Below are 15,974 nucleotides of genomic sequence, written 5' to 3'. Positions count from 1 at the left end.
AGCTCTCTGTAGTTCAAGTTCATCACGGTTTGGCATCTGTTATGGGTTTTTAAGCTGAGAAGTAGAAGGTCCCGCTGGCCAGTTGGAGTGAGATTCTCGACGTTGTTTTTTGGAAAGGTGAGAACTCCCCCAAAGCGTTTTTTATAAGACACAAGGACCAACTCTTAAAGCTTGGATTACATTTTCCTTTTTTCCTTTCCATAGGGGTGTAACTCCAACCAGGTTGGCGCATTAATCCTTCACATACTGAATGTCTTGCCTTCTCCACAATCCCTTTCCTTAAAATTCCCACAGCCTGCAGCGCAGATGCATCTCAGAGAAAAGTGACTTTGCTGTTTCTTTATGAAGCAAACACTTGTTGGTTTGCTTCTTGTAAGTCAAACCTTTTTGTGCATCATTATGCTGAAGTGGGATTTTATTTATTTATTTTTTTAAGATGACCTAATATCTAACCATCTCATATCCTTACACCTTACTCCACTTTGTAGAGTCTTTTCCCTTTCTGGTGTATTTTATTTTTATTTCTCAAGCTACGTTTTTTTTTTTTTTTTTTTTTTTTTTTTTTTTTATGTCTTTGTTCGACTATTAGTACCCAGTTTGTTTTAAATCAGCTCTCGCATCTGTCACATATGGGATTGTCCATATGTGAATGAACAAGACTGTCTTTCTCTTTGTTGTGTCTGTTTCTGATGCAGCTTGAATAGAGGCTCTGTTGCTCTGGTCCAAACATCATAATTTAATAAAGAGGTGGTGCTGAGGGGCATTCCTGGTAGAAAGCAAAATATGAAAAAATCTGTGCCAAGAAGGGCAAATCAAAAAGGATTCCAGATGTGAAACGATGGATTTAAGCACAAAGAAAGTGCTTCTCTGTACACATGAAAGTTTTTTGTACCGTGGCTTCAGGCAGGGGATGTACCTTCCTCACGCATGGATCAGATGGTTTAGCTGTTTTTGCAAGCCAATCTTCTACTCTCCATCTTTTGGCAGCTACACCTCATTTTGAAATTCAGATCTTTGGTTATCTCATGCTTTTCTAAAAGTCGATTAATCCCAGACTCTCAAAACACAAATGGAAATCCTGTTCTTGTTGTTTTTTTATGTATTAATATTTCAAATTTATTTCTCCGTAGGTCTTGAACCAGCCCAGCTCTTGCATCAGCTTTAACCCACCTCACACCCAGTTAGCAGACATGATCATCAGACTGGGCAGGCTGACACCTGGATACTTCCGTCTCCTCCAGGTATGAACTTTATGTTCTGTCACTTTATTAATGAACACTAAACTCATCAAATACCAAATCCGGCGTTTGATAGATACTTTCATACTGATCTCCATCCACTGAGCCATCTGCAGGAGTAATGTGGCTTTTTAAATCCTTTCAAAAAACCTCTTGTGCAAGCTTGATGGGACTTCACCTTTATCCCCCCTTTGGTCACCCAGTATTTATATCCTCTTTATTTCGTGCTTACATAAGCATTTACATTCGCTTTAGACGAGGGGCTCAGTGACCCACAATCTGCTTTCAACACAAACGTAATTAGGGGTGACACTAATCATTGTGATATCATATACTCTCGGCTTCTTTTGTTCCACCCGCTGTCGGCATAATCCACGCATCACTTGTGTCAGTTCGTACGTCTCGTTAGCTGTGGACATTTTGTGTTTGCTTATGTGCGCTAATTTGGAAACAAAGCCTTGTTTCTATACCAGAAATGATAAATGTGTCAGGGTTTTGTATGAGATTTGACTGGTCTGACAGAAAACTTGCTTTGTTAAAGGAGCTGTACTAGAGAAGGGCAGCTAAAGGTTGTACGAAAGCACAGACGGCATTTGTCTGATGCTGGTTCTTCATTTGTGTACATTTGCTTTATGTTGCGCCATTACTTAAAGTAATTCTAAATCACTTCAAACTATTATGGGCTATCTAGCAGTTGGATGTTAGATTTTATTTTTAAAGATAACTGGTTCTTTCACAAAGACATGAAACAGCCACTTAAGCTTGTTATTAGGTATTTGTGTTCTACACTGTGGTTCATAACAGCATTTTTGAGAAATCAACTTAAACCACATATTGACTACTGTTGAAGATGAACACTGAAGTGAAAAATCAAGTGTGGAAACTCTGAAAGTATTTGCTGGTTATGCTTCCTTGTTGGCTGCAATATCTAAGAATAAAAAAAACAACTATGAACTGCTAAAAAGTTACAGCTAGCTCTGAAAACATGCTATTTGTGGGCTTTGTCCTCTTACTGGAGGCCACATCTTGCCACATATATTCTTTTTAACGAGTGAAGGATTTTTAAATTTCCGAAGCCCTATAGGAATTCAAATGATCCTGGAGGTGGCTGTACATTCAGAAGCTGTGTACAGTACACACCATCCAGTGTAGGCATCACTTCCTAGTATTTTCATTCCTGGTATAAAGTTTCTTTTTACTTCTTGTTCCTCTTTGACTAAAATCTCTTAGTCTTGTAAATTTTTAATCACTGTTTCTGAATGTTGGGTCACATGGCACAGAGCTGTGGAACTGAAGTTGCAGATGTTGGGCTTTTTTAAAAAAAAAAAATTTTTTAAAGTATGAAGTTTTTTGTCCACTGCTCTCTGACGTCTGACCCTTTTCCCCTTCTCTGCAGAGGCAAGTAGCAGGTCAGGTGCAGGCGCAGCCACAAGACCGTGCTGTCAACCAGATAGCCATGATGCTGGCCATCATGGGCCTGAGTTTGTCTTACTACAGTGCCAAACAGATGACGGAGAAGGTGAATGCCCAGCCTGCACCCTGAAGAGGCTCGACTGCCGGTGCCATTCGTCGAAATAATGGATGAACCAATGACAAGTGATGGCGGTGGAGCGAGGAAGTAGAAGTCGAGACACAGCAGTGTTTCTGGGGACTGAACTTTTCTCACCTCACAGTCATAATCACACTTTGAATTTCTGGGATCCCTCACTTACCACGTGCAAAACTTTCTGACCGGGCACTGAGTGTTTTCTACTCTTTCTGTTGCCAGGACCTTCAGGGATTTATTGGGATGGCTCACTCTGGGTCATGTTTGGACTCTTTTCTGTAGACTGGTTTGGGTGGGTGATCAAAATCTTGACAGCTAATTGGATCTGACTGTTAGTTATTACCAGGCTAGATGCTTGCAGAATGCTGTCAGTGCTGTTCTGAGCTATAAAAAGCAGAGAAACCTAAACTGTGAAACAAGCTTGTTCAAAAGGGATTTAATGATATGAGCAGTAATGCCTTTTTAAGGGAATGCTAACTGCAAGTGAAGTTTACCTGGTAATGAAGGGAAGACGGGCTCAGAATGTGGATAAAGGGTTTAAAAATGTAGCTTTAAAATTTTTTTTTTCCTTTGACCCAAAGAACCACAGGGCTATGTCTATACACCAATTGGCCACAACATTTTAAAGTTTTGTAGGTTCTCCTCATGTTGCTGAAACCACAGTGGCTGGAAGTGGATTCTGTGATTGATGCTCGTTCCACCTTGTGTTCGTTAAGTTGTCCCCAAGAGTTTTTACGGCACGTCGGAGCACATCGCTCTGCTGGGGGGAGTCTGCTGCTGTGGGGGAGTGCCATTAATATGAGGTAGCGCGCTTGGTCTTCAACAATGTTATTAAAACTAGGAGCCAAGTCAGAACGTAACACTGTAAACATATGATCGAAATGATGTTAATCCTTTCACCTGCCAGTGGTTTGAATGTTGTGGCTGATCTGTGTTTATAAAATTGTATTTGCCAGGTGTCTGAGATATTTGCACAGAACTAAAGAAACACATGTACATGTTACAGTGGATATGCAAAGGGACTAAACTCTACTTTTTTCTGGTTGTGATTTCACTGTTTTAACAATACTTTGTGAAGTCCTGTGTGTGCGACGACCTTGATTAGCACCCTGGCTAAGAACCCTCCTTCTGGGATCTACTAATTTTAGTGCAGACTTTACTGAAATGCATGGTTGTGCAGAACTTTAATCCAAACAAATCTCACGAGTCCCTTTTGTTTTTATGAATGTATCACTTTATTTTCGTATTGACTTAATAAAGCTGTGAATATTTTAACATGTACACTTTTGATTTACTGGAAGAAAAATAAATTGTTCTTGGCACAGTTTCTTCTGAAATTAAAATGGTGGCGGCAGCGTACAAACCGCTGTGAGGTTGGCACAGGGAGCTGCACAGCTACAGCATTTCCTGCAACACAGACTCGTGTCATCTGCACGCAACAGGATGTGGCCACTCATATGTAATGTCTCCCTTTTTAAATGAGGCAGCTATATTTTTTTTTCTTTGCCTGCTAACGCAATCTAATGTTATGTATACTTGTGGTTTTGTAGATTAGCACGCTAGTCAGTTGGAAACCTATGCAATACATGCATTTGCATGTTAAAAACTGCAGAACATATGCTGCAAACAATCAAGTCTTTGAGCTCCAGTTTTCTGTTGTCCTTTATACTGAATCTTGGATGATGGTCTGTGTGATATGTGGACAACAAAACACCTTAATTCAATATGCTCCTTATAAACCAAAATCTTAATTATAACATAGTGGAAATGTTCAAGTTCCTCAGCAGAGGTGTGCTGGCCATCGGTCAAGTGCAGCAAAACGTGACAGGTTAGTCACACAAAACCGACCCCTCAGTGTCTTGCCCTGCTACATACAACAACAAATGTGAGTGCGGTACATTTGCTTTTCTGCATGTTCTCCCTTTCTCTTGCAGGGTGTGGAGGGTATAAAGTGCGCATGCCTGCTCACAAGCTGATGTGATGCCCTGTGACAGGCTGAGAACTCGTTGGACGCCACGTGTACCCTCTGCCCCCGCCATTAGCTCCTCCTCCTCACGTTACTGGGGAAAAATTTCACTGATGCTAGCATCAGGACACAGCCCTTAACGAAGAGCGCCTATTGGTTGACTGGTGATGCGTCATTGAAATCTGTTCTGAACCACAAAGACTAAAGAATGGGGATAGGGTCATCGGTAGCGAATGTGCATTGGAGGATGATTATTTGGGATGGAGGATGGGGGTGGGGGGGCATCCTCTGTTTTAACAACTAACAAATCTTAAATAAAGGCGCTTTGGATTACGCTCAGATAAATGACCCCAATATTCAAAACCAAGTGAAGTTATTTAGAAGAAATAACTTTGCAGACATTTGTTTTAGGGCAGAAATATATTCAGGAGTGGGTGACATTCAAAGCAGTAGTGCAAGAAATTCAAATGGACTGTGAGGCTCATCCTCAGATAAAAATGAACTTTTATTATGATTTCAAAATCTCTCAGAAAGATGAACTCCACTTATAGGTGCATGATATTTCAGTCCTCAGCTCATCAATTATATATTAATTCCCTCATATTGCTAGTGTTTTTTATGGGTTTCACTCTTAAAATCATAGGCAGTGTGTTTAATTTCACTACATTTTTAACATGATATGCAAAGAAGCTAAAGTGTATTATTCCTTTTAAAAAACAACTAAACCTCTTGTTCGAGGCTTCCTTTAAGACTAGATCTTGTTACGAGTATAAAGCTATAGTGTAATTTTGTTGTATCTTAGGCTAAGGGCCTTTGAGACTCCCCTGTTCGGTTATTTTTAAAGAAACAGATAACACACATGAGTTTATGGTTACTAAGCTACTAATGCTAGAAGGAAATAGTCTACAAAATCTTTTATGAGAAATACCTACTGACACGAGTAGGTGTGTTTTGTGAATTTCTAGTTAGACACTCTCAGGTTAGGAAACTGCAAAAAAGAATGTGAAGCCACAATTCCAGCTGACAGTTTCAACCCCAAAAGCAGTATTATAACTATATTTCCAGGCCTCATTATCTTATTTAGCTTATACACTGTATATAAAAATAAATATAGCCAATGTAACTTTACACTGATGTCTCAACCAATAAATTTTGACTTTTTTTGGTGCCATTTTAGGAGAGCAAATGGTGAAATGCTAAGTTATCAGCTAATGCTAGCAAGCACGGTTAGAAAACTGCACCCATAGACTGTATGGGTAAATAGCACAGACAGAGATACCTGCTAGTTTGTGCTAAGTGACAAATAACATACTAGAATTTCAGTCATGAAAACAAAGTCTTGCTGTAAAAGGTGCCAACACCAAAACCCAGCTCTCAGGTCCAATTTCACAGCAATGAAGCCTAGCAAACAGCTGCTGGCTACAGCTGCTTGTGCCAGCACTCACCTGTCAGTCAAAGCAGCCACTCCTCCAAGTTTAAGTCTTAATAAAGTTCAAATGGGTGAGGTATACCCTGCTGACATTTATCAAGAAGTGGTAAATAAGCTGTAAAGACCCAAACTGGTCTCTGGAGATGGCTGTAAACATGTTTCTCTGCTGTAAATGAACATTTTAACATGGGATTCACCAGGGTCTGATTTTTCTGGTTGCCCCATGATTGGAAGCTGTCTTCAAGACTTGAAACATCACAGCAGAAATGAAATGCTGAATGCAGAAGTGTTGCATCATTAAATAAATCTTAAATTAAAAAGTGAAGCATTATTATTAAAAACTTATAATTTAAAGGTTGCAACAAGTTGGATGTCTGGGTGTAGCTGGTGCAGAAATGTAACGAAATGCTTGTAATTAAACTATATTATAGTCATTATACGCTGTGTTTCACCATAAACCTCTTTTGTGCTCAGATATTCCTTGCAGATTTATTAGACGTGTGAAAACGTGTAAACACAAAGCACATCACAGTGCAGGGAATGTGCGCAGATCACGTCAGGTCACATCTATGCATCCCTGGCAAAGTCAGGCTGGGGAGACGGCAGCATGCACGTGCCTGGCTGGAGCATGTGCTGGATGGGGGTTCACTGTGGGGTGGCCTCTGGCCGGGGAGCCACTGTTTTGACTCCAACGTGCAGACTGCAGAGAACACCGTGTCTCTCACATGCCACACACTCCCATCCTGCAGCACATCATCAGCACCCATTTTTATCTGGTGCCCCACTGAAGCCTTCAGTCTATTTATTTTTGGGTCACCATAAAATGTAGTCTTTTTTTTTTTCATTAAAAAATATGAATTATGTTTATAAAAAGGGGCTTTTCATTTTTCAAATAAAAAGACCTGTTTAAAAATGTAAAGTGATTAATAGAAAACTCACCTATTTTGATAGGTTAACAATAGAAGTTAATGTCTCTCTATCTCAGCCCTTTAACCTTCCTGGTCAGTGATGTAGGACGTCATGTTCTGTCTTAATCGCTCTCTGCTTTTTTTCCCCTGTGGATCACATTTGGTTGGGATTTACTGCAAAGCTGCTTAGCGCTCAATTTGAGGGCTGTTTGTTTCTCTGTTTCTGGGCTCAGATGTTTTGTGTTTTTTACCCACAGGGTTTATCATCTTTGTGCTTTTATCACCTTTATGTGATGCCACTCCTTATAGAGAACTATATAAAGAAACGGGTCTCGACATCTGCCGAACCTGTTTTTAGTGAATCAGTTCCACACCAGTGGGTTTTTACATGCAACCCACTGTAACAAAGCACATATTGCATAAGAATAAAGGAACTGAAAGCAACTAATATCACATCTCAATCAATATTAACAAATTTATTTATGAATAGGAGGTCAGAAATCAGTTTACTACTGCTGGTGAAAATCAGAAAAGACTATGGTGAGCTGTAAAATTGTCCTTTGGGTAGCAAAAGGAAGGGTCTACCTTTGGCAGGGGTGATAGGTTAAGTCAAGGAATCAGGACAGTTACCCACCATGTGTTATAGCCTGCATATACATGCTTATACATGCTTATCAGGACAGTCAGAGATTTGTAACAGTCCAAAGTGTTGACTTGTCAGAGCAGGAATCACAGGGATCAAAGCATTTTTTAAATATCAGATCTGGCTGGTGATACTGTAAATGCAGTGTTTATGCTTCAATGAGCACTAAAACTGAAGTTAATCTTACTATGATGATCATAGTGTGAGTTTGTATGTAGCCTATCTCCTTGGTGGGTCAGTGTGAATGAAACACAAATCCAATTCTTTGGATTTTCATCTATATTATGTTCATTTCATCATTCAAAATTTGTATTCAAGATGGAATTTTGTTTGAGTCACGATAAAATGAAAAATATAAAATGAAGAATATAAAAAACTACCACAGGCTTGTTTAGATAACTTCAAGATAACTGCCCAAATAAGTGTCAGAGGCGGTTAGACTTGCTTCTAGGAAAGCTTTGATTACAAGTTCGATTTTACTGGCAGAGGAGAGACACCAAGCGTGTTGCGAAAAAGCAACACTGATTAGTCAGATCTGTTTAGTTGGATCTGAAAAATCATTTTGGTTTGGAAAAAATAATACAATAAAGAGTAAATTATGCTGTTGGTGTGAACAGTTGCATTAACAGTAGGTGAGTCTGAAAAATATTTGTAATGCACGAAATAGTCGTACGGATTTTACCCGTCCGGTGCGTAAAGGCCTGAACATGGGATGAACAAACGTGCTAATGAGCATTAGTGTGTTGAAAATATGTTTCGGACTCACCTAATTTTAGTGCAGCTTTTCACACTCATGGGTAAATTCACAAGAAGAATTTATTTTTGGAAAAAAAGCTAGATTTTTCTTTTTTTTTGCAAGTGAATAATCAGATTGGACCAATCAGCACCAGTACTGAATAAAAAAAAATCATGTAAAGATAATAAAATCGGCTCTTTTGACATCTTGACATACGTATGAAAGTGGTCGTGATACAACTTGATTGAAATTCTCCCCAGCTGCTGTGTGCTCGTGAGATTTGATGAACCCAAGTTTGCATCAGAAAAATTCAGAATTTCGTGTCTTTTTTTCGCAAGACATTTCACGTCTTAAGGCCTCGATTGTGGCTTGTACACAGGAAGTGTTGTTCATGTCTTGTTTCTTGGGGACACTCATATGGAATCACAGTTCTTTTTGAAATCATAGGATTAAGCTGTGAATACAGAGATATGATTTTTATTGCTGACAAAAGTTGCATAGTTTTGATTCTAATTTTATTAAAACAATGTTTATTTTTTTAATCTAGAAAAAAACCTCCTTTTTTTTTTTTACACAGGCTAAATCTCACCATTCGCAATCCTTTCCTGATATAAGAATATGACTGAGTTTAGTTTCAAAATCCGCAACTTTTCAGATGTTTCACAACAGAGCACATGGGGATGTGACGTGCCACGGAGTGTGCCATGCAGAGCCTGCTGCGAAACTCAGAAGGAAATCACTGAATGTGGAACCAGAAACTTGTTACACCACAACTTTTTCACACTGTCACACAAGTTCGTGCCTGCACTGTCACAGAAAGATAGGATTTAACAATTTAGGGTCTCTGTATAATTTTGCTGAAATGTAAATTTGCTTACAGAAGTGACAACCTCGGTGATTTGTTGTGAACGTTTTAGTCGTTTAGAATATCACTGATTGATTTTAAAGAATTATTTTAAAGATTTATTTTTATTAAACTGAGTTCAGACTATTCTTTTTGTTGATCAAATCCACAGCCAGAGATTGTTGTTTTAACCCCAACATGGTTTGATGAGTACAGTTTGTGTATGAGGGCAGCAGAGCCACTGAGCTGCTGATTTCCTGACTGTATTGCTGGGGAATGTTTGTGAGAATACCAGAGGCTGTGGGAGCCAGAGCTGGAAATAGGCAGCGGTTTGGGAATTATAGACTCTCGCTCGCTCTCTTTTAAATGCTGCGTACTCTCATTATTGTCTCCCTCTGAGAGTTTTTTCTGTCATGTGAGGTTTCACAGATTATTACTGTGGAGATAAAAGGTGCTTTCATAGATTTTCTGTTATGAAAACTTGTGAGCTTTATGTGTTGGCTTTTAATCGATTTATAAGTTCAAATATTTCTGTTGGTCTATTTTCTTGTAGATTATTATTTTACTTTGCCTACTTTATCTTATTTTTCTTATATTTGTTTTTCTCCTCTGTTTTTGAGTTATAGCTAAGGTGAGCTGAATGTTTTACAGTCTCAGAGCTAAGCTCATGTTTCCCAGCTATATGTTAGGCATTGATATATACGATCCTGAGGGCATGTCTTTGGGCCTTGTTACCTTCTTTTCAGAGTTATGAAATGACACATGACTTACTTACCCCTCTCTTGTGTTACCATTTCTAACTTCTCTTGAAAATACACAGTTGATCTAAAGCTGGAATTTATCTGCAACTGATTTGAAGAATACATACATGTATAAATGAAGTAGAACGTTTTGGCTAGTTAATGGTAATGTGATGATTATCTTGGTATATATTTAGACATGTAATTACCAGACTGTGTGGCCTTAGACATTTGGATTAGTTATAAACAAACACAACAAGAACTGGAAGTGTGGCACTGCCAGTTTTTTATGCAGTGAGTTTAATTTAGATGTCTTTGCTCGGTGGTTTTTGGGCATTTATTACTCATTTGTTCTCAGTCTGTGTCCAGACTTTCATGATAGGCTGAGGATTTTTGGTCCAGTAACATACTTTACATGAAGACATACTGTGATCTTATTTATATTAGAGGACAAGATGCTTTAGCTTAAAGTTTGACATGTTTTCCTGTTCAGAGACTTTCCCAGTGCCATACAGTGGGCGAAATAATTATTTGATCCCCTGCTGAATTTTGCTCACTGAAGTTTGCTCGCTTACCAAGAAATGAAAAGTCTCTAATTTTATAGTATTTCCATTTTAATCGAGAGAGACAGAATATTAACCAGACGTCTGGAAGTTACAAATTTTCACACAAATTGTTTTAAAATTGATCTACATGTCACTGAGTGAAAAAAGTATTTGTTCCCCATGCAAAAAACCGAGTTAATACTTGGTGGAGAAACCCTTGTTGGCAAGCACAGCGGTAAGATGCTTGTTGTAGTTGGTCTCCAGGTTTCCACTCAGCTTAGAAGGGATTTTGGTCCACTCATCTTTACCAAGTTTCTTGGTTGCTGCTTCGTAACTCAAAGATTTTCTATAGGATTGAGGTCTGGACACTCCATGACCTTAATGTGGTTCCTTCTTTAACCACAACTGCTACCCTGCATAGACCTCTTGCCCCTCCATTTCAACCCCATATAAAATTTTCTAGATCTGCCACTTGTTTTTAGTCATTGTCTCGCTGGAGGACTGATCTTCACTGTTCTGACTGATAAAGGAGAGCCTCGTCCAAAATGTTATGGCAGTTGACACCACCCATTGGCCCCTCAAGGCAATGGTCATCCTGTATGCTTAGCAGAAAAAGAATCCCAAACCTTAATGTTTCAATCTCCCTGCTTGACAGTAGCGATGGTGTTCTTTGGGTCATACCCAGCTTCTCTTTTTCTCAAAAAACAGTGGATCAAGTTGATGCCAAAGAGTTCAGTTTTGATGTAATCTAACCACAGCAATTTCTCCCGAAACTTCTCTGAATCATTTATATTGATTGACAAACTTAAGACAGGCCTGTACTTGTGCCTTCTTAACAGGGGGACCTTGCGGCCACAGCAAGATTTCAGTCCATTACGGTGTTACCGATTGTGTTTTTAGTGACTGTGGTTCCAGCTGCCTTCAGATTATTAAAAAGCTCCTCCTGTTTGGTTTTGGGCTGACCCACCAGCAGACTTTGTATGGAGCTCCAGGCCAAGAGCGATTGATAGTCATTTTATATATCTTCCATTTGATTGCACCAACAATTGTCAACTTCTCACCAAGCTTGGTCTAGTAGCCCACTGAAGCCTTGTGAAATTCTGCTGTCTTGTCCTTGACGTCCTTTGACAACTCTTTGGTCTTGCCCATGGTGGTGGAGAGGCTGGAATGGGGGTGTGCTTTATACACCTAGTGAGTTGAGATCAGGGGTATCTGTAACTGATTGATTGTAATTCTGGCTGGGTTGTAGGGGATCAAATACTTATTTCCCTCAATGACGTGCAAATAAGTGTATAACTGTTATGTTATGTGTTTTTTCTGGATTTTTGGATGATATTCTGCCTCGCTCCATTAAAATAAAACTACCATTAAAACAGAGACTGCTCAAATAATTATTTTCCCCATTATTTCTACCTGCTGAATCAGGGTAAAATTTAAGTCCTACATTGACTTCTGTGAATTAATAACAATGTCCAATCAATTTTCACTGTGTCAGCTGTTTATACCTGCATCTTTATGGACTTTAATCTATGCGCTTGCATGCTGGAGTGTGTATTTACTGTACATAACAAAGCTGTAGTCAAGAACAGCTTTGTAACTTGGCTTATATTTAATGTCTTGTTTTCCCTGCCACACAAGTCGATCATGTCCAAACGAAAGACACGCTCCTCTGTTATCTCCCCAGCCCCTTCCCCATTTCCTTTTCTGTCACTGCTATATCACACAGCACCTGATTTAGTTCCAGATACACCAGTAGCTGTTCCGGAGCTCCACACCCAACACTGCTATAAAGAGAATTCAGTGTTGAATGATAGCTGTTACGTCCTAATCCCCTCATCTCATTCCTCTGATCCCCTGATCTTTCCATCTAATCTTCCAATGGGAGCAGCCCCCTCTACCTCTTCACTGATGCTATTAACAGGCTATTGCAGGTTAATTTTGGAGGCAACATTTAAAGACAGGTGTGCATGGATATCTGAGAGACGGGTGTTGCAAGAGGCGCTGCAGAGGCATGTGGTGCTCTGTATGAATGTTGATTGTAAACTGCGAAGTTACATCTACTTGAAACCGCGAGGACACCCAGCACCAGAAAATTTACTGCCAGTGCTCGCTTGTGAACTTTTTTCTGGATCCGAGTGGCGCCTCGACACCCAAAAGAGCTGTCAGATAATTGATGTATTAAGGTTTGGCTAGGGTGAGCGAAAGAAGTTGTTTGAGCTCCATCATATGAGGTCATTTGGCTTGATTGCATAACATGATTCACAGCTCTGTCATGTACACTGGTCATTTATTTATGCTTGCAAACATGCTGCCATAAACCCCTTGCAACAAGCATATTTATATATGATCACATCTGCTCACACACACACATGTATGTGTTACTGTATATAAAAGAAGCCAGACCTTTTCCTATATTACTTTTTACTACCAATTTCATGATCTGTGTGCATCTATATTTCCATCAGAGGTTTACATCTGCTTTAAATCTTTGAATGAATCTTTTGACTCTTCATGTACAACTGTGAATGTTTTTCTTCTTGGCCAATAACTTCAAATTCTTGTTAAGCGAAACAGCAAGCCAGCTGCAGGGAAACTACCTTCATCCATGCATTCAAAATCTGGATGTAACCGCTTCACAGCCGGTTTGAACAGGTTATATCTAGTAAAAAAAGTATAAGCAGGCATGCGTCCACATATACAGTTAGACAAAAGGGTTGGACTTTCTCACCGATGTCCTCAGGGGATTTTGTGAGTGTGTAAATAACAAACTGTTGCACGTACTGTACAATCATACATAAATATATGAGCATAGACGTGACTACAAAAATATTACTGAAGTAACTAGCAAGCAGATTTCATAGAGATTCAGTATATCTGAAATACATTAGGTTAAAAGTCTTGATTGTGATTTCCATGGTTGTCATGGTTATGATTTTGGGATCCTGGTGCGAGGAAAAACCTGTGTGGACTTAATTACAAGAGAACCACTTTTCTAGGAAACACCACTGTCTTTCAACATTGAGTCATATTTCAAAGGTGTTTCCCAGCTGTCATTTCACAATGCACCAAACCTTTAAAAAAGTTAATGAACTGAAGTTTCGAATCTGAACTCTTTTTATGTGGAGCCATGCCATTTTAATAAGTGTGGTTTCTGCTTTGCCTTGCTTAAATAACTGAGGTTTTCTTTGAAAAAGATGTCATCTGGATGGTAGTACATAGTGTATCAGTAGATCGTTTAACACCTTTGCAGATGTGGAAGTTGGCTGTGTGGACTAAGAGCCACACCAAAACAGTTTGCAGCTTTGGAACTGTGATGTTATTTACTCTTTTTGATAAAATAGGTTACTTTGGATTAGAGCTGGGTTCATTTCCACAGGTATTAGTACACACTGGACTGGTCACCAATCAATCATAGGGCCAAAACAACACACATCCACTTACTCTCACATCCACCCCTAAAACTAGTTTAAAATCTCAAATGAACCTAACGGGCATGTCTCTGGACTGTGGGCATAATTCCCTGTGCAATTCACAGGGAACACATTCAAGCTGCTAACAGAAAGGCCCAATCTGAGCAGGATGTTGTGGTAGATGACAGTGCTAAATTCTGCGCTACTGTGCTGCACCTCTTCAATGTCTCCACACTTCCTCATTTGTGGAATACGATTAGACTGCAAACTGTGTGCTTTTTCAAATGCTATGCCCTTTGCAATCACTGCATGTACTGCTAACTGTGAAATCTACCTGCAGCATTGCACAAGTAATGAGAAAATTAGAGGTGTACTTTCTTCAAAAGTGTCCTTTTGTATGCATTTTTGCTAAGTTGTTAAAAAAATGTGCTAGAAATAACCTTGAGAGTTCTTATGTAAACCAGGAGCTTGATGCCAAAATGACGATGATGGAAACATAACGACAATACGAGCTTGTTTTGGAAGGTAAGAGGAGCTGTGAAAGGGCATTTTATTGTGTGTTACACAACTGCTGGCACGACAGGAAGCAACTGCACTGAAACTCACACGCCTGCAGATCCTTGTAAAAGAAACATGCAATGTAGAATACAGAAAAACACGTGGATGCACAATTTTATGCAACGTGCACACCACTGATCGATATCACTGCTGATTAAAAATGACAAAAAAAACCAACTTGTGCATGCTGACACGAGCATTTTGCCTGATGTTACGGTGCAAAGTCAGTGTGTTTCTTCTTACAGGTAGCTGTAAATGATCAAAACATGCCTGTTTGATTCTCACTGATTATTTTGCTTGCTTTTTGGTGCTACACTTTATTGTTTAAGCTTATGCAACTCACCACGCCTTACTAAGAACCCGTGTGAAATATAACATTTACATTTAGCCATGTTTTCATTTGCATAAACACAGCGTGCACGATTTTGATTCCACCCGACTCATTTTAGGAGGTTAGAACGTTTTATAAGACAATTATAAATTATTAGGGTCCTTTCAACAAGAAACGTGTAGTTTCTTTCTTATAAACATCCACTAATTTACTCAAATAATGTTTAATTTTTCATGTTTTTTTTTCATGTATTTCCCCAATTTGGGAAGATAAGCTGTTTTGATTTTGTAGTAACCCTTCCTCAATATTTGTAAAAAAATCTTTTACATATTCAAGCATTTAAGAGTTAATCAGATGAAAGTAAGAGACTTTGAGGGAAGTCAGTTGGTGGCTGAATTACGTACGGCTACCTCTGGCAGAGACAGTTAGCTTAGCTGTAATGAGTGGAGATGGATCTACCTAAAAAAAAAAATCAGTTGGTAAGTTCATTAATTGACGGGGAATATTTAATTTACTATTTCTTGCAAAAAAAGAGGACAGTTTTACACATGTGTCTTATGTTTTGGCCAAGTAGCAACTTCATTTCTAAAAAAATGAAGCTAATGGGATGAAAGTTGAATGTTTACTTGAGGCTCCAAAAGTGAGTCAACCCCCACAGAATGAACATATTTACTGTTATCCTCCAGGCTTTTTGACCTGGGGTTTTTTGTTTCTACAAATTGAAGTCTTGTTTATTTTTAGGTATCTTTTGTTTACTTCTTAGTTTTTTACTTTTTACTGTTTTTTTTTTTTTTTTTACATTTAGGTTTTGATTCTTGGTAATTTCTTAGTATGGCAAGCCTTTACTTCTTGTTATCGTTTATATTTTTCCCCTCTGTCTCATCTCTCTTGTGTCTTCCCCTTTGTCCAGTCACGGCCTGTGTGTCCTTGTTTCAGTGTGGTTGTTATTCACTTCCTATTTTGCCTCCTGTTTCTTTATCACAATTCCTTTAACTGCATGACTGTCCTCACCTGTGTCCCGTTACCCTCCTGTGTCCTATATCCTGATTACCTTGTGTGTGTGTGTATAAATAGGCCTGT

At 39.0% G+C, this 15,974-nt stretch overlaps 1 protein-coding gene across 3 annotated transcripts; it reads left to right on the top strand.

The window, feature by feature from the left end:
• Window positions 1-4,065, top strand: LOC134637051 (putative transmembrane protein ZNF593OS). 3 transcript variants are annotated; one of them, XR_010095057.1, is made up of 4 exons: window positions 1-117; window positions 205-222; window positions 1,131-1,241; window positions 2,635-4,065. XR_010095057.1 is itself a non-coding variant. In XM_063487373.1 (3 exons), exons 1-3 carry the CDS (start codon window positions 343-345, stop codon window positions 2,779-2,781), a joined length of 288 nt encoding a protein of 95 aa, XP_063343443.1. In that variant the 5' UTR covers window positions 247-342; the 3' UTR covers window positions 2,782-4,065. The 3 variants fall into 3 exon arrangements, 1 of the variants encoding a protein (XP_063343443.1); XR_010095058.1 differs by lacking the exon at window positions 205-222; XM_063487373.1 differs by lacking the exons at window positions 1-117; window positions 205-222 and adding an exon at window positions 247-372.
• The last annotated feature ends 11,909 nt before the right edge of the window (window positions 4,066-15,974 follow it).

Source organism: Pelmatolapia mariae, linkage group LG10_11 (genome assembly GCF_036321145.2).
Source record: "Pelmatolapia mariae isolate MD_Pm_ZW linkage group LG10_11, Pm_UMD_F_2, whole genome shotgun sequence".
Taxonomy (NCBI): domain Eukaryota; kingdom Metazoa; phylum Chordata; class Actinopteri; order Cichliformes; family Cichlidae; genus Pelmatolapia; species Pelmatolapia mariae.
Note: the sequence above shows the minus strand (reverse complement) of the source record. Positions and strands in the feature narration are given on the sequence as shown.